General features: G+C 39.3%; 1 protein-coding gene across 1 annotated transcript in view; it reads right to left on the bottom strand.

Annotated features, from left to right (window-relative positions):
* Positions 1 to 2,602: 2,602 nt before the first annotated feature.
* The window catches only part of LOC113025869 (breakpoint cluster region protein-like), an 84,733-nt gene continuing 68,321 nt past the window's right edge, over positions 2,603 to 19,014 (bottom strand). Inside the window, exons 9-23 of the mRNA XM_026174075.1 lie at positions 17,627 to 17,748; positions 17,107 to 17,272; positions 16,758 to 16,877; positions 16,254 to 16,329; positions 15,956 to 16,060; positions 15,532 to 15,606; positions 15,160 to 15,257; positions 14,184 to 14,315; positions 10,147 to 10,206; positions 9,842 to 9,951; positions 9,385 to 9,524; positions 8,886 to 9,020; positions 8,677 to 8,782; positions 6,403 to 6,565; positions 2,603 to 6,273 (exon numbers count right to left, since the gene is read on the bottom strand). Of these exons, the coding sequence (XP_026029860.1) occupies positions 6,184 to 6,273; positions 6,403 to 6,565; positions 8,677 to 8,782; positions 8,886 to 9,020; positions 9,385 to 9,524; positions 9,842 to 9,951; positions 10,147 to 10,206; positions 14,184 to 14,315; positions 15,160 to 15,257; positions 15,532 to 15,606; positions 15,956 to 16,060; positions 16,254 to 16,329; positions 16,758 to 16,877; positions 17,107 to 17,272; positions 17,627 to 17,748 (1,698 nt within the window). The 3' untranslated portion in view covers positions 2,603 to 6,183. The remainder of the gene's footprint in view (positions 6,274 to 6,402; positions 6,566 to 8,676; positions 8,783 to 8,885; positions 9,021 to 9,384; positions 9,525 to 9,841; positions 9,952 to 10,146; positions 10,207 to 14,183; positions 14,316 to 15,159; positions 15,258 to 15,531; positions 15,607 to 15,955; positions 16,061 to 16,253; positions 16,330 to 16,757; positions 16,878 to 17,106; positions 17,273 to 17,626; positions 17,749 to 19,014) is intronic.

Raw genomic sequence — 19,014 nt, 5'->3', positions numbered from 1 at the left:
TAAATTCAAATTTAATAAATTAAAAGCGCTGAGAAAAAAGATCAAAAAAGGGGGGAAGAATTTAAACCGGCAGACGAGGCAGTGCGTATGTTTGACAGGAGAGGTCTGAAGGTGAGCACCGACTCGATGCAACAGGAAAACGCTCACCCGCAGCCTCGCCTCGCTTCTCGAGTGTGTAGGCTGATTATACTGCTTAAGTTGTGGGGACATAAATCTGTTTAGTCATACTCTTTTGGGTCCCGCCTTCTTTTTGAGAGCAAAGCCAAAGCCGTTGCTATGAGCCACTAATTTTTCGAGTGTGGACTGAACTCTGGTTAAAGTCAAGAAAATGATATATTTAGGTAAGGTTTGGAGTTGGAAAGGCTTGGAAATAAATTCAGGTCGGCGCAGTGTTGTTGATGTTAGAAACACGACTGTGTGTGGGTGAGTGGCCTAGAGGAATGGAAATAACCGATCATAGAAGAAAGAAAGTGATATTTAAAGAGCAGAACTCAATTAAAATAAATAACACACCGACTACTACTTCCATATCAATAAATAAACAGCCATAACGTGTCCTCTGAGCTCGCCAATTTATTTATTTAGTCTGAATTAGTGTGTTTGTACATTACACGTCAAATAGTACTATAAACTGTGCATATCCTGAATGATTATGCGCGGTGGAGTTCCTCTATACTGTGCTGAGTGATGATTTGTCATACACCAAACTGCGGTATGTAAAGAACCAAAGAATGCTGTATGCAAAATGTCAGTTTTTATGGCATCCTTTGAGTCATGTGACGAGTTTATTATATCAGTGGTTTGGGAGTCAGATATTAGTTCTGGTTCCTGCTTCTAATAAATTATGCATTAACTTTACATTTGAAGTAAAATAAAAAGCTGCTCTTACAGGCTATTCAGGACTTTATCAAATATGGTGCACATAAAAAAAAAACACATGGGAAAAGCTCAAATCCGTACTGCATGGTGTTAATCTTTTGGATGTTCGGGCATCACTACTAAAAAAGGAAGAAAGATGGAAATCACTGTATGGGTTCAGAAAAACTTTAAATAAAACAACAACAAACAAAGTTTGTTGGTGCATCCAAGTTAAACTATGCAGGAATCTCAAAGATGCCAAAAACTGTCCCTCTAATGATCACTTGAGGCTGGTTTCAAAAGCGAGTCATTTCCCACAGAGTCATGTTAAAAATACAAAAGTTAACTATACAATCTTATAGGTATAGTTTTCCCTTAATAACGTAACCTTTGAGATACTGATAAGGGTTAAACTTAGGGAAGTGACTGCTTTGATTGTCAGATGTGGTAACAAAGGGAACTGTAACCAATACCTGTCTGTTAGTGCTCATGTCCTCTAATTCGACTCACTGACTGAAACCTTTACACTACAGTGCTTTTAGGAGCACATAATGGAGTGATCTGATTTAATATTACAGCTTGCTGTGTCTTAAGAAGCTTGAGCTTTTTTAGTTTCTGTATAGTGAAATTCAAGTATTTAGTAACTGGCTCCATGTGGTGTACACATTCACTTAGCTAGCCAAAGATTCTGTCCCAGGTGGAAACAAACATTTGGAGGTTGTATAAGGAAGGGTATCCGGTGTAAAAGTCTGCAATATCGAATGTGCTGATACCTGCTGTGGTGGTCCCTTGTAAATATAGGAGCAGCAAAAAATAGCTTACTTAGTATTAACCAGAAAATAGTTTTGTGTATAAACAAAGCTTCCTAAACTTTATTTATGGTTCCTAAAAAAAACAAATGGCGTCACTAAAACTGCTAATGTTTAACAACAGTGGATGATGTTATGGTGGCCATGTCCATTTTTTATCTACAGTCTATGGTTAACACATCACCATGTAAGGAAAAAATATTTATACACAAGATTCAGCTACCAGCTTCTGTAGGCCGAGCTCATTTAAGATGAACTGAGGAGAACAGGAAAACTGTCAGAGCCATCATCCCACGATCCCAGGAGGAGAGGGACCAACCGGCTTGTTATCAGCGCGCTCTTAAAAAGTGACTCTGAAGAGAAAGAGTCCAGGTGCTAATCTGTCAGCCATTGAAAAGATTTGATGCATTCTGAGAAAAAAAAATACAAAAACAGCTGAAACTTTTATGTTACGCAAGAATGGAATGACGTTTTTATTGATTTCCTCAGTTGCCCAAAAATGTGCAGAGTTGCCAAAACGTGACATGAATCAACACTGTGGTAACGCCGTGTCCCAACACTTTGGGGTTTCTAGAATCAAAATAAAATCTGAGAGTATTTCTCCAAAAAACAATCCATTTCAGATTTATTAGATACAAACGTCTCGTTTAAATTAAATAAATGTTTTAAATGATTTAGAAAAATGTTTATCGTGTTATTTTTGTGGAATTTCTAAATGTTTCATTAGCGTTTTTGTACACTGAGTTTTATAAATGTTGAACATCCAAAGATTCATTTTTTTCTTTCCTTTTTTTTTTTTTTTACAAACTATCTCAAATGATAAACATGATGCCCAGCAACATTACGATGCATATGTAGTTAATGTTTTAAACACTGTTTAGCCTCTCTAGGTTTTCTGGATAATACCACAGACTTCACAAAAAAAAGGGGGGTGATTTTGTTTAGATACAGGAGATTTTATTTAGCATTTTGTGTACAAACATAGGCCGCAAATGCCTTCCAAACATGTTTGCCCTCAGAATACAGTATTCCTTTTTTTCATTATTCCTTTTTACAGTTCTACAAGCAGAACATTGAATATTTAACAGGAACAAGAGTTAAAAGTTGAGGAATAAAAAAAGTGTTGTTGGTCACCAAGTCTCATCCTCACCTTTACATCGTTATATGCTCAGTAACGCAAAAGAATACTTTTTGAAGGTTGGAAAAGCCTAATTTAATGGCAGCATGTTGTTGAAGAAGTGGCAATAGCAGTGTCGTGTACAGTAAATGCAAGAGATTTGGAACTTTCATATAGAAGAATATATGATCAGAGTACTCCACAGAAAAACTAAACCTTTTTTTTTTTCTCGGTTGGGACTGAGGTTGTGGAGGGAACTGTATTATGGAGGGTACATGCAGTTACGGTGACAATCAACAGACCAAAACAATGCAGATTTAGACTAATATAAGACTCTTTTCTCCTCTACCACATACTGTACTGATAGTTTGGATTTTGAAAGAGACTAGAGATGTACCGTCTCAATCCCCAACGATCAGCGGACGCCACATTAAATAAAAGAGAAACCAGATTATGCATACTCTAGTATTATACACATTATACAACTCTATGGAAAAAGCAGGAGGAGTCTGAGTTCCAGGAACTCACAGAATCTACCTTTTAAATTAAGAAGAACCTGCACTTCCTATTAGCTAGACAATCACAGTGGCCAGTCTGTTGTTCAACACAAATAACTAAATATGAACTGACAATGCAGGAACTGAGAGTTGAAAAATCACTGCAGTTCTACATAGTCGGGGCCAAATAGAGACAAACAGTTGTAATTCTAAGACGTAAGATTTTCCCAAAGAAAGCACACCAGATAAAGACAGTTTTTGAACATTAATTTAGCTTTAGATGGCAACATCTTAAATAAATAGATCCAGGCTGTGCAAAAGCATAAATAAATAAAAATAGAGGATATAAAACTTAAGAAAATAACAAAGATGGACTTGGGGAAAATGTTTTGATCCATTGCCCTAAAAAGACAGATGTTAACACAGTTTCTCTTTTAACATTATGTGCATCACAGTCAAATGAAGGTGGCAGGTAGGATAGGCATGGAGCTGAGAGTATGAGCTAAGACCACACTTAAGTTTAAGGTCCTGTCTTAGTCGTCAGTGAGATGAACGATGTGTGGCTGTCCTCAGCAAAGGCAACGGGAGAACGAATGTTTTCACAGTCAGCACTATCACTGACATTCAGAGGCCCACGGGCGCTAAACAAAAGCGTAAGTGTCGAGGCACGATAGGGTAGAGTAGAGCAGGCAATTAGGACTTGCTATAAAGGTAACAAGTGTAATAATGAATAAATGACTGGTGGTGGTGCATTCGGCCTCTCACAACCTACACGAGTACAGGCAAGAAAAATATCTTTGAGATGCTGCAAGGGCAAAGCAAGAGCAAATGCGACGTTTAGAGGGTTCACCTGTATCCGAATGCAAGAACTGTGTTTTCCATCATAATTTACTCATGTGCGCTTTTCCACTCCATCTTCATCGTGGCCACAAGCACACGTGAACCCTTATCAGATCCATTTAACTCATTCATTGGTTTTACAGCCAGTCATGATAACTAGCCTTGAATTGGCTATAAAAAGTAAGCAGTATAAGCAGTAGTGATATAAAAATCTTTAGGAAAAAAAAAGAACAAAGAAAGGATAAAGATCCCCATGAACTACATCCCACATCATGGATACAACACAGCAATAGCAGGAGCGCACAGAAATAAAATGAACAAAACATGCCTGCATGTTAAATCAATCATACTGCAAAAAAAAAAAAAAAAAAAAAAACAACATTTTAAGAGCTTGTCTCTAACTTGGCCAGTGAGTTGTGGACAAATAATTAGGAGGACATTTTGCCATGTGTGCGCAAGTAAATTAATATTCCTTCATTTAAGACAAAAGATGCGCTGTTCGCTGGACATAAACGCAGAGTGCTCAGGTCACTTCAATGGTAATACAGTAGTTCTAACATTGCATTAGTGCACTTCTGCAGCTACAGATTAAATGGTTACAAAAGGAGACAACGCCATGTGTGTATGAGATGTATCATGACATTGCATAATGTCTACACTAGACAGGCAATCTCTGGATGGGAGTTGTGCTGATAAGGACCAGCTTGCAGTCATAGAACTTCAGTCTTTTCCACAGCAACATACAGTATGAACTACAAAGTGTGTGTTACCTTCATAATATTAATAATAATAACAATATCGAAATGAAGAACTGATAGAACAGCTGAGCAGTTTCTATTAGAACAAGGCTAAATCTTGCTTAATTACTGCAAGACTTGAAGTCAAGGCTAAAACCTACTACTTTCTTAAACAGAAACCTAAGTTCACATAGAAAAAAACAAACAAACCAATTTCTCCCCGACGACCCCAAAATAAATTACAGTAACAGCAACAATGATTATACTGTTAACCAAAAAGAAAAATACAACTTTAAGATTATGTACATGTACTTTATCTGTAAATACAACCGCTTACTTTTTCCTAACAAAAACCCCCCAAAAAAACATATTGATTTGGCAAGACGTCCTATGTTACAATGCGAAGGACATTTCGTCAGCAAAGATATGAACACAGACAACTCCTATGTTAGAAAATATATTGCTTCCTGTGCATTTAAGCTGAAGGTTACTTTGAGACACAACACAAATAGAGGAAACTTGCTTTTGTGGTCGGACAAACGGCAGGCAGTCAGACTGCAGTGTATTACAAATCACTGGGTTCACTTCACCAAGCCGTAGCGTTTCACTCCAACCGGGTTTGTTTACGTTGTAAACACTTTAACATACAGGTGTTGGCTTCCTGTGATACAGAAAAAAAGAAAAAGCCAGCACGACGGCGACAGCCACACGCTGACTTTCAGTTCCATCAAATGTCTGCACTTGTTTGAAAGAATGCGCTGAGATTATGTAAAACATACTTAGGATTTTCCTCAACTGGACATGAAGCAACGTTTGAGATGGAGAAACACATTTTGCAACATTTTTTCCTGCGATTGGTTAAAATAAAGACGTACAGAGAACAATGCCCAAAAGTTCGTGGAGATTCTGATTTGTTGGCGCACCAATTCCAGAAAAATCAACAATCCTGACTCGTTCTGTGCGATTTTGTTCATTCGAACTTCTCGAATTATGAACCACAACTGTGTAAAAGCTGCAAAGGTTCACCACTGAGACCAACAAAAACCAGGTGGTGGATGCATTACACTGGAGGTACATGGAATCATACTAATTATCAGGTAATGACAGATAGGAATGGCAAAGACCTCACATACTCTGTACTTAAGAGGCCCAGTGGCGCCCTCTTGTGTTCAAGCACAACAGGCATCACCGGAGACAAATCCTTCCCAGCTGCAAAAGCTGAGCGGAGTGCAGTCAGTCAAATAAAAAACACACGACAGGAGGCTCGCTCTGAGCCAGTGTCCGTCTCTTTGTTCACGCAGCGGTGGTCAGAGTCAGCGTTAGCTCTATACTTCAGTGGAGAACAGGATGCTCTGTCGTTTACTGTCTGGGGTGGGAATCGTCTCCAGCTGGAGGAAATACAGCAACACCTGGACCTGTATTGAGAAAGTTTAAAAAATGAGCAAATTAAAAATATAAGTATCGTAATGAGCCAAGCACCTTTACAGAAAATACAAACACAAAATGGCAGAGGGCAGAGATTGAAGATAAACTGTGTGGCTTACCTGTGCCATCACTTCCAGGGACCAGCTGTCCCCCATGCTGATGGGCTGTGTTGGGTTAGCGGGGATCTTGCTGTCCTTCTCAGCGGGCCTTAGTAAGGTCGGCCCGAACACCGTTGCCAAATTATGAAGAGACATCTTGTTGATACTCTCCTTCTCTGCCACCCTGAGGCAAGGCAAGGCAAGGCAAGTTTATTTGTATAGCACAATTCAACAACAAGGTGATTCAAAGTGCTTTACAGAGACATTAGAAACAAGAACAAATAAAAAGCATGATTTAAAATTGATTAAAACAAGCAAATAAACTAACTAACTAATTAACAAACAAACAAACAACAGTATATAAAATCAAAACAGATAAAATCAGAGCAGTAGATAAAATCAGTAGTTAAATGTAAGTTTTGAAATTTAAGCTTAAAGTGTGGATTTGGTGCTTTATTCAAATGCAGCTGAGAACAGGTGAGTCTTCAACCTGGATTTAAATAAACTGAGTGTTTCAGCTGATCTGAGGCTTTCTGGGAGTTTGTTCCAGATATAAGGAGCATAAAAGCTGAATGCAGCTTCTCCGTGTCTGGTTCTGACTCTGGGAACTGATAAAAGACCGGATCCAGATGACCTGAGGGATCTGGATGGTTCATACTGGGTCAGGAGGTCATTGATGTATTTTGGTCCTAAACCATTCAGAGCTTTATAGGCCAGCATCAGAACTTTAAAGTCTATCCTCTGACGGACAGGCAGCCAGTGTAAGGACCTCAGAGCTGGACTGATGTGGTCCACTTTTTTGGTCTTAGTGAGGACTCGAGCAGCAGAGTTCTGAATGAGCTGTAGTTGTCTGACTGATTTTTTAGGTAGACCTGTAAAGATGCTGTTACAGTAATCAAGCCTACTAAAGATGAATGCATGGACTAGTTTTTCCAGGTCCTGTTGAGACATCAGATCTTTTATCCTTGATATATTCTTGAGGTGATAGTAAGCTGACTTTGTTATTGTCTTAATGTGTTTTTCTAAGTTTAGGTCTGCATCCATCACTACACCCAAATTTCTCGCCTGGTTTGTGGTTTTTAGATGTATAGATTGAAGTTCTCTGGTGACCTGTAATCGTTTTTCTTTGGCGCCAAAGACTATTACCTCAGTTTTGTTTTTGTTTAGCTGGAGAAAATTGTGGCACAACCAGTCATTGATTTCCTCAATGCATTTACCAAGAGCCTGTACAGGGCCTCGGTCTCCTGGTGACATTGTGATATATATTTGTGTGTCATCTGCATAGCTGTGATAGTTTATTTTGTTGTTGAGTAGAGGAGGAGAGGAAGAGTTGAGTAGATTAGTAATAAAGATGCAGAACAAGAGCGATGTTAATGTGCAGGGATGGAGATGGACTGCTCTGAGCGCAAATATGAGCAAGTTGGAGATGCTACAGTAAGTGCGGCAGAAGAGTTTATAGGATAAAACGGGATAACTGTCCACAGACACTCCATCCAAATAATAATCACAAGCTCCTCCACCTCTGACATTCCTTGTCATTTTTTACATATTTTATTTCCTTAACCTTTATTTATACAGGTAGTCCCACTGAGACTTAATGTCTCATTTACAAGAGAGACCCAATAATTAATACCGATAAAAAGATTATGAGTCTGCCCAACAATCCTGATATTCTGTTTATCATTTAAGTTGGCTGTGGAGCGACGTCTGCTAAATATGGCCTCTGCAGTGTGAGGATGTCTCTGTTTTACCTTAATTACAAGAACATGTTGTGGTTCTAAATATGCAAACAGGCATGAAACTATCCGAAAACATTCTCTTGGATATCGTAGTAACGGCCAATTTTTGGGGCTAAACGATTTATGATAACAAAACAATAACATTGTCAACCAATACTGAAAAAGCTTTGACTCTATAAAGACATTAAAAGTAAAAGTAATAAATCTCCAGTTCTATTCAGTGCACAGTCAGGCTGTTTGCAGTTGCAAGTGATTTATACCTAACAGTATAAAAGCTACATCAATACAGAAAATCACTGAGGTGAACACTGCACCATAATGATGTTCACATAACACAATAAACTGTCTCAAGTTTAAAACAATATTAACATTTAGATGTTTTGGAGACAAATGTAAAGAAAATCCATCTGAAAACACACTCGTGAGTGATCACCACCTAATGCATCAACTATAAAAATTTACGTTCTTGAATTTGGTTTGTCTTTCTTTCTGTGCACATTGGTGTGCGGTCATGTCTACTTTCTGTGCATTTATTTTTGTGTTTAGTTGTTTATACCTCTTTAAGTGATCCAAAAGGAAAAGGAATGTGACCAGGTTGGGTTCGGGCAGTGACAGCAGCAAGTTCAGCATGCAGCTCTCTTTGGCAACACTATCAGACAGGGCTGCAGAGGAGGGAAGGGAAAGATACAGCTGCTTATACATTTCTTGTAAATAAAGCAGTTCAAACTGCTTATGTGTGGGAAAACCTCAAAGTCAGTATCTTACTGATGCCGCCTGCAAAATTGGGATAGAGCTCATCGGTAAAGAGCGGTTCCGGCAGCTCTCTGAAGTACAGCTTCAAGGTCCCAGCGATGGCATTGACATCCATCTCACTCATCATCACTGACACATCTTTGTTATCTGCAGGAGAGACGAGAGCAGCCTGAAACTGGATGTTTGCCAATCATAACGCTAGGAAACACCTCAGAACAAACTGCCGTGCCTCCTAACTGTTAGCGTCGAATTAAAAGTGCAAAGTAGGATACCCAATTATTCGTTAATACATAAATTGATTCCCCTGTCAGTCTGGTTAATGATTTCAAATCATTAACCTCTTGATGTCTTCTTCATGATGTCTTTATATAGGGCCAAGTTGGTTCGGATGGCTTTTGTCCCTTAATAAATGATCATTTAAAAATGAAACATGTAAGATTGACAAATATGCAAAAATAAAACCCCCAAAACAAAAGAAGTCATCAGGTATACGGATGGCAGAGATACTTACTGGTGTCAAAGGCAGTCTTCAAGGCCTGAATGTCGGTGGCCACTCCTGACACTCTGTAGATGCCCACCTCCTCCATGCCCCTCCTTTCAATCTCCTCTAGGCACTGCCGGACAATGTAGGGCACCTTGGAGCGCTCTCGTCTGGATGAAAACAAAAAAGGAATCAAAAAGGAGGGTCTGAAATAACATTTGTTACAACTGTATATACAGTATGCTACGCCAACTGACTTCAGCCATTCACTGGCCTATTCTCTAAAACATGACAGTCTACCACAGTTTGGGATAAGACTGGGTAACCTGACACAGGGAATAATACAGATGTGATTATTCTGATTACAGAAAAATTACTGTGAGCAACTGTCCTAGCCCTAAAATGTCAGAGGAGAACACAAATAGTAATGACCTGGACATTTCACAGTGCTGGTGGGCAAATAGTCACTCTTCATTTATTTACTCACTTGGTCACTGTGGAGATCTTAACTCCAAACACACCCATGGGTTTCTCCGAGGGCATCCTCTTCAGGCTAAACTCTCTGCTGGTGAACTTCATGGACAGTTTAATCTCAATCTGATGAGAAACAGAACTCAAAGTTAAAAAACAAATCAAACCATTACACAATCTGAATCGACCTGCTTCCCATTTCTCATTAATGCATACTACTATGATCTAAATGTAAAGCTACATTAGAGCTGCTAGTGAGTGTAATACAGGAGGAAAATCTTGTTTAAGTTTTGATATCTTTATTTTGTGTGATCCACTCACCCCATTCATGGGAATAACTGTTCTCTGCCAGTCTTTGCCTTGGAGAGTCTGAGGATCAAGCTGAGTTGAGGAAACATGATAAAGAAAAAAACATAAATGCTCACACTGAAGGATACTCATACTGAACATTGAGAAAGTTTCAAATAATGAAGCAACATAAATGCAAGTAATCACCGCAAGTCAAAAATTAAAAGCTCAGGCTTCAGTCTTCTGGATCTGTATGATCTCAGTGAGAGTGGACAGAGGCCCCACCCACCAGCTTTACAAATCTTCTGTTTGTGAATGGCAGCCAACCACTCAAAGGTTGTCTTAAAGGGTTAGAACGGGGTGGGAAACTCCAGGCCTCGAGGGCCGGTGTCCTGCAGGTTTTAGATCTCACCCTGGGTCAACAGACCTGAATCAAATGATTAGTTCATTACCAGGCCTCTGGAGAACTTCAAGACATGTTGAGAAGGAAATTTAGCCATTTAAATCAGGTGTGTTGGATCAAGGACACATCTAAATCCTGCAGGACACCAGCCCTCGAGGCCTGGAGTTTCCCCACCCTTGGGTTAGAAGCTAAAATGGCTCGATTTCAGACAGTGGATGAGCTGCACCGAGGCCCAGATAAAAATATTATTTGGAAATTTGAGTCATGTGAAGATTCAGAGAGTACATTCAAACTAAAGACATGTTTCAGGATCCATTGTGCATGTTTGCTGGAAAAAAAACAAAATAAAAGAACAGTAAAAGTGCTTATGATAGTCTTCTATTAGAAGTGGTAGAAAGTACAATTTTGAGAAATTTTGCTGTACTTCAGTTACGTTCTTCTTCTACTCCACCACCTTTCAAATGGAAACACTGTTCTTTAAAGACCTTTATTTGACACAAATACTCAATGGTAGATTTTTTTATATTTAGAAATTTTCCTCAGATTTTTTTCTTTTACAATGAAACTATGCAACATTTATTTTGTGATCCTCTGACTGGGCATGAGACAAAGCAGGTTGCTCATGTAAAATGCTGCTTATGCATTGATGGAACATTAACAAACTAATAATATGTCAGGTATAAGGACAGCTTACTATGAAACTACTACTTTAATAAGCTGATAATATTCATGTACTTACCTAATATTAATTTTGCAGTGCATTTACATGAAACAATCTATATTATTAAACCTTTTAGATCTAACCGGATCAAAAAATGATCACTTTTTTACAATTGAAAGAATAACTTCAGTATTTTGTTTGGAGCCACTGCAGCTTTATAAATTATTGATGTTTATCTGCTTTATTATGATGATCTTAAAAAGTCAAGGCTATATTTAAATACTGTTGTCCTACTTACTGTGCTGCTGTGTTATGTCAGAAAAGCAGAGCATAAAGTTATAATTGCATCAACTGTCTTACTCTGCTGTAGCAGAATGTTTTGAAATGTGATTTGCAGACACACTACACCCTTCGATATATATTTAGAAGCACGATAAACAAATGTAATTTATTCAGAGGTACTAACTACACTCAAATCAAAGAGCCATGCCATCCTGGGCAATAAAGGCTGAGTGCGAACAAACACAACTCACAAAACGCAACAAACACGCTCATACACAGTATACGCATGCTGGGTGTGTTTACCTAGTATAAGCCCCATCTGGTTGGCTGCAAAGCTGGATCAAGTTTCTCACAACCGAATCAAACTGAAGAGATTGGAGTGCTCTTTGGTTTGAGCCATTTATCTATAAAGAATTACATTCCACTAAAAAACAGCAAAGCCATAAGAGCTGGCATCCTCGCCGGCCTAAAAGCTTTCAGACACAAACATGATGCTGTCGTCTCTGACTTTTAGTGGCTTTTTTTCCAGTAATTCGACAATCTGGTCAAGTGAACGATGATAAAAGCTGGAATTTAGCCAGCATTGCAACACGAGGGTAAACAATAGTTGTCACAGCTCATTCAGATGGAGACAGGACTTTACACAATCCATGAATGCAAGGTGTGGATGCGTACGTTTAAAAATTGAAAGTATGAAACAAGAGGGATGTTTATGGTGTAGAATGAAAGGGAAAGTACTAATGATGCAGTAAAAATGGGGGAATTCAGGCTGATGATGTGACAAACTGACACCAAACTTTAGAACTTTAGTGGGCTGAGTGATTTTTACATTCTGGTTTTTTTCTACTCTCCTTGAGCACTAAAAACACTTTATACAGCTTGATTCATTCACCCATTCATACAAGCATTTTTTGGTACAAGTTCTTTTTTAACATTCATACACAATGACACTCCAATGGACACATCGTAGAGCAACTTGGGGTTCAGTACCTTGCCCAAAGATACTTGGGCAGCCAGGCATGGCACCATCAACATTGCGGTTAATAGATGAGCTGCTCTACCTCCTGAACTACAGTGACCCTTAAGTTTAGGAAAGATTATGGAAAAACAAGCAAACAAATATAGACTGGTACTTATGTAGTGCTTTTCTACTCTAATTGAGCAAACCCAGTCACACACACAATCACACTCGTGCTTTTTATAAGCCTCAGCACTTGGTCTAACATTCACACAACATTCACACTAACGCTCAGACGGATGCATCGGGGTTTAGTATCTTTCTCAAGAATACGTCAACTTGCAGACTGGAGAAGCCATGGATTGAGTCACCGATCTTCCCTTATAGCATACGTGAAATTATCATAGAAAAAGAAAACTTCATTTTTTTACTTTGATTCTAAGATAAAGAACAAACATGCAGGAAAAACTGCACTAGCTAGAATACACACCAAGGACCTGCTCAAGTGTACATCCATGTTATATGTACTCTTATTACCCATCTATCAGGTCAATCCTTAAGCACCCATGTTTTGCCTCTTATTTTGCCTCTTATGCTAGATACCAGCCAGTCTGAAAACTAAACAGTCATTTTTTTAATCTCAGCATGCACCTGACTGATCAAACACTCAAAAAAGCTGCAGAGTAAAATGTAGATTCAATAAGCCACCGTGACTTTTGCTGAACACAGCAGCAACATTGCCTTGGATTTGTGAAAATCCTGCTGAGTAACCTTCCAACAGCTCTGTGAGTTTTTTCCTTTTAAAATGACATCATCTGTCAAAATAGGATCGTGTCTGAGGCTTAGAGGAGCCACTAGGTGGAGTATGTGACTGTAAGTCACAGTTTGGAAACTTATCCTAGTGTAGATAGCTTTTTCCAACCAGCATGGATGCAGAATTCTCAGAATAAATACAGCTGTCCTCCGTAATGCGTGTGTGTGCATACGGCATGAAACAACATGTACGCAATGTTGCACCAGTGTATTTGTAACAATCATTTAAAAGGTTACAGCTATTATTTTGTGGGGGTTTTTTTTAACTCCAGAGCAAATGGGCTGCTATATACATGAAGGTTAGTGTGTGTGAGTGTTTGTGGTAAACAGAGCAAAAAAAAGCTTACAGCAATGTCCAATCATACTCGTGCACACACAGACGCACACTGAAGCTGACGAAGGAGTAGAAAAAGGGATTGTTTTTGGTAGCAATGGATGAAAGAAGCAACTCCTGCTTTTCACGTTTTTTATCTTTGCCTTTGTCTCTGTTAATCTTCTAGGTGACACTTTGCAGTATCCGGCGGGGTGGGGTTGCCTTCGTGATTAAATTCCTGACTACCTAAATCTGCCATCAAACTATGGTCAGTCAGATGGGTTCAGCATAATGGCAATTTTATGGGTCTGGCATTATTATGGAGAGAATACTTTATGGTACTGATTTCATATTTACTTCCTCTGTGGAGGGTGGTGATAAATATTTGAAACAGCTAAGCCTGGCAGGAAGCAGTGAGCACGTACAGCTTTTTACTTTTTTTTTTAAATTACAGTCACCTGCAAGTGCAGACAACTTCACTGAAACCCATCTTCATTTAGCCAGCCTCTACCTATCCATCACATATTCCTCTAACAAGCTTCACTGATCATATGGTATGCGGCACCTATTGTGGCATAAATGCTTATCAGCAATGAGTCATGGTGGTCACGGCTGAGAAAAGGGTGACGTCATGCCATACCAGGATCTGTCCTTTCCCCATGATGCGGTCTGTACCGTCTCCATCCTCTTTGTTCTGCTTGGTCTTGTTGTAGCTCTTTTCGTAGCAGAGCAGCCTCAGGGTCTGAGAGCCCTCCAGCTCGATTTCAAACTCCTTCAGCGAACAAAGAGAGACAGAAAAAAAGCTATTGAGGAAAGAATAAATAAAAGCAAAGGGCGGGAAATATTTGAATACAGTGATGTCTGCAGATAAAGATCATGCAAAAGAGCCATGATAACTTCAGAGACATCACCATGGCATTGCATCTCAATACGACCAACGACAAAACGCAGCTGACCATCACTTCCTGTAATTATGTAAGAGAACGTACTGCATATGTTTTGCACATATTTTTTGAGGCCCACACTACGTTGGTTCACTTAGCTTTTGACCAGATGTGAGTCATCACCAGCAGCTCTTCATTAGTTAATATTATTTCCACTTTGCTGGGCAAAATCCTCAAAGAGTCATTGGGTCCACTATGGAGCACACCCTGTCACACATGAACTAATCCTGTGATTATGTCTCAGAGCTTTTCTTGCTTCACCCAGCTATGCCATTAATGCATTCTTGTTTGTGCACGTGTGCTTGCTTCCATGTATATATGGAGTATGTATATGTGTGTTTTGTATATTCTTGCTGAAGCTCTGGATGCTTTGGATTTGTTTAGACATCTTTTAACTGCTCGGAGATGGATGCCTAAATGATTAAAAGACCAGATGTCAGCTACATGAACTATGCTAAGACGGAAATGTGTGCAGGTATGTGTTCCTGAGTTGCACTGATATGACGGAGAGGATGGAGAGATTTGTGCAACTGAGGATTCAATGCAGGCACCAGCTGGTACATGTGGGTGAGCAATCTCTTTATAATGTCACAGAAACAACTACATGTCTACTTCATCAAATCCAGCTTTGAAGGTATGTGCATGTTGAATTGCACACGCTTTATCTCTTACCTCATTCCATTTGGGTTCACTGGTGTATCGATACACTCTCGTCTTGGCTTTATTTGAAAAGAACCCAAAGGAGTCCACCTCCAATGTGCAGTAGAGATCTGGCAGGGAGGAAACAATTTAATACAATTTACATTTATATGGCAAATCACGTCGTCTTTGTGAATGTATTACATTAGTAAAAGAATGGGCTGAATGTTTGATGCTACCCTAGGAAAATAAATCAAATCAAATGTCTACGAATTTCAGCCCGTGGATCCAATTACACACTCACGATTGAAAGTTTAAACAAAAATAACACTGTTTCCGCTGCTTATGAACAAATTAAAATTGAATTGAACTGAAAGGTTGCGTGGGTGAAGGTCAGTGACTCACTTAAGCTCTGTTTGAGGCCGGAGGCAGAGTGGATGATTACATTCAGGAACCCGTAGAGACCGGAGGATTCATCCTCTGGAAAAATGGTCAGTGAGCAGACAGTAATAAAAAGTTAGGAGGCACTAGAAAAGCATGCCGATCTCTGCATGTTTTGGAACAGAGTGAGAAAAGGAAGGAAGAGGTTTAACAGACGTGCTCTGTATTAAACATCTGGGTTTAAAACCAATCCTCAATTTTCCCAGTTATTAATGATTACTTCATTCCTGGGGACATTATGGGAAAGCTCAAGGTTTCCAATAAAAGCACAGACAAACCAAGGCTGTAAATAAAACTGCCTCATAAGCACTCATGAATATCTTTAACTTAAAGGAAGTCTGTAAAAAACACAAAATTATGTTGGACAAAATAAAAACAGTCACTCTACCTTCTTTGTTAATACTAAGTGGAATGTGGTGGACAGTTTGTAGTTTTATACAAGAGCTGGTCAACATCTGCAGCTCCATGGACGTCAGGGAAACTGTTTTAAAACCTTGAGGGGAGACAGTATATTTCAATTTTAAATCACACTGTACTTTAAAAAAAAACACCACGTGCCGTACAGATATGCAAAAAAATATTGGTTTCTTAGCCTCAATCGATTGGTAGTATTTACATAAACATGCCCAAATTTTAGTATCTTGCACTTCAGATGACTGAGCCGGTCCAGCCTGACTGACACTTACACTTCTTCTGCTGCTCCTTGATTATCTCCTTCCACTCTGCACGTTCATAGTCGGATGAAATCAGGAAACTGTAGCTCTGAAAAATAAACACATGAGAGGCGTTTGAGAAAAACAGATGGTCACAAAATAACAGGAAGACCAACACGATAGCTCAATGCACGTTCATGTTCATCCTTTAAGTTTCTCGAACTCTCACAGCAGTGACCAAGTCTCACGGTTACTGTTTAATGCATTCACTGTCTATATGTCTATATTCTCTTTATGCCTGTTGTCATGTACTGACGTTGAGCCAGCATAATTGTACAAGGTGTCATGCAGAAATTGATACACACTCATAAAAAGAAAGTATGCAGTTACAACAGAAGTTAGCAACCCAAAAATTTATAAAAATAACTTTAAAAACAACAATTAAAATGAGGAGAAGGAGCAGTGAGGGGAAGCTGATGGGAAAGAGCTGTTGATAAAATAAAAGCAGAGGTAGTTTAGGATAGAAAGCATCATTACCTTTCCATTCTTGTTGTAGAATCTGAGGGGTATGCTTGGGGATGTTAACAGGAGCAAAGACTCCTGTTCAGACAGCTTCTTCCGGAGGCGATCAATGACTTTTGAACCCTTGTTTGCTCTCTGGTGGTGAAAATATTTGACTTTATTTGGAAGAGCGTGAAAAACCTATTCAACTGTGAGTAACTGCTACATTTGGACTGCTTGAAATACAAAAAAAACAAAAAAGAAATAATCTTGTTTAAGTTTCCAAACAGATATCGGTGAAACTACTGCACATATCCAACTCGAAGAAGCGTCTACTTCTGAATATCTGCATGCAGAAATCTGGATTAGAGCACATCTACGATACCTTCTCTCTCTGAATCTCGCTGCGGAGGTGTGAGATCTTGACCTTCATGGCGTCCAGCTCTTCATCGGGGACTTGAGGGATGGTAAGTGGCTCAGCCTCCTCGGGGCCCTGGAAGGTCATTTCGCTCAGGGGGATGTACCACTTACAGTCGTACTGCTGGTTTTTACTGCAGCAGGAGAAGGACAGGAAATTAAAAGGAGAGTGTTGGTTAAAAGAAAGTAAAAAAAAGGGGTACATGAAAGACGATGAGCCAGGGATAAATGAAGAAAAGTACTTATTATCTGTAAAACAAAAAAAAATATCAAGAGGGTCTTTTGGGAAAATATTTCAAATAATAGAGATTATTAAATCTGTGTCAATAACTCTGGTTGTTGTTGTGAAGCTTAGGTCCTGTTCTAACATAGATGTTAACTGTCATTACTAATTTTAGACTTGTTCGCCAGCATTGCTGCTAATCTGCTGGATGCATGTCAGTGTATCTCATCCCTGAGACTGAGAAAAATAAGCAGATTCTTCTTACCCTCCAATCTGTTTCTTCAGCTTGGCGCAGAGCAGCAGATCGGTGAAGAGGAAGACGTGCCGAAGCTTCCTGGCTCCCTCCACCAGCTCCACCATGAAACTGTCCTTCAGCAGCTGGCGGTTCTATGGCAACAAAAGACAACACTCAGGGGGTCAGTAAAAAAGACAACACTTTTATGCTGATAACTAAACAGCTCACAAAAAACAAACAAAAAGAAAAAACAGAGTCACTTGGAGAAATGTGCATCCAAACTGAATTGCTGGCAGTCTGGATAATGGGGGTAATGGAGGCGGCGGCATTTTAGGGAGCTCAGACCATTTTAAGAGTCACAGTAATAAATGTGTGAAATTCTCTGGAAAGGTCACAATCAGTTTGCAGAACCTTTTCTTAGGTGCCGCATCTAAAAGCATTATCGCTCCTTCCATTCTCCCAAATTCCTACTTCTCTTCCACAAGTGTGTGAAAGAGGACACTAGAAGGAAAGGACGGTGAAGGAGGGAAGGGAGAGAGGAGTTTAGCTTTACAGCATCAAAAATGACAAAAACCTCATTAGCTCATTGTGTGCAATCATTACTTTCCCCATCGCCCAAAAGACATTAAAAAAATTTATTTTCAAATGCTTGATCTGGCATCATCATCACGAACCATGGGATCACACAGGAAAGGATGAGTGAGGGAGGAAACGAGAGGAGGAAGAGTGATGTTTGTGACATCAGTGATCAGAGCTCTGATCACTGATGTCAGACTATATAATGAGATGTGTAATATCATCATTTGCCAAAAGAGGGCAGTGATGCCCTTTGCTAAGAAGGAGACGCGAGACTGGGCATTAAAACAAAAACAGAGAGCAAATGAAGCTCAAACCACAGCTCAGAAGGAAACAATCTGCTTTTAAATGGTCATAACCTTTGTTTTACTTGTGGTTAGAGATTAGATCCAAGTGGTTCACTGTAAAAAGGAGATGCAATTTGGAAAAAGACAACAAAATCCCTTTCACTCATTTGTGACACCACTTTTATTCTTCTGATTGACTGTACACGTGATCATTTCTACTGAATTGCTTTAAATACTTTTTTTAAATCTGTTCAAATTTATCTAGTAAAGTTTCAATTTTTCACACGCTTTATTGGATTGTATGGGTTTCCTTTGGCTAATTACCAGAAAAACTGTCCAACCAAAGAATGAGGCTTTAATGCTCCTTTTACATCTTCCACTGCAACCAAACCATATTTTTCTTCATGTAATGACCGCAGACCCCAATTTCACACCAGCACTTGACTTCCCAAATCCTGTCAGTCTAACAGGAAAACCCTGAAACATGACATCACACTTTCCAGAACCAACGACATGCCTCGTCTTCATCTTTGTGCAGTTTTTCTCCTTTCCCCT

The sequence above is a fragment of the Astatotilapia calliptera genome, chromosome 7, assembly GCF_900246225.1.
Source record: "Astatotilapia calliptera chromosome 7, fAstCal1.2, whole genome shotgun sequence".
Classification (NCBI taxonomy): domain Eukaryota; kingdom Metazoa; phylum Chordata; class Actinopteri; order Cichliformes; family Cichlidae; genus Astatotilapia; species Astatotilapia calliptera.
This window is presented reverse-complemented; position numbering and strand designations above follow the sequence as displayed.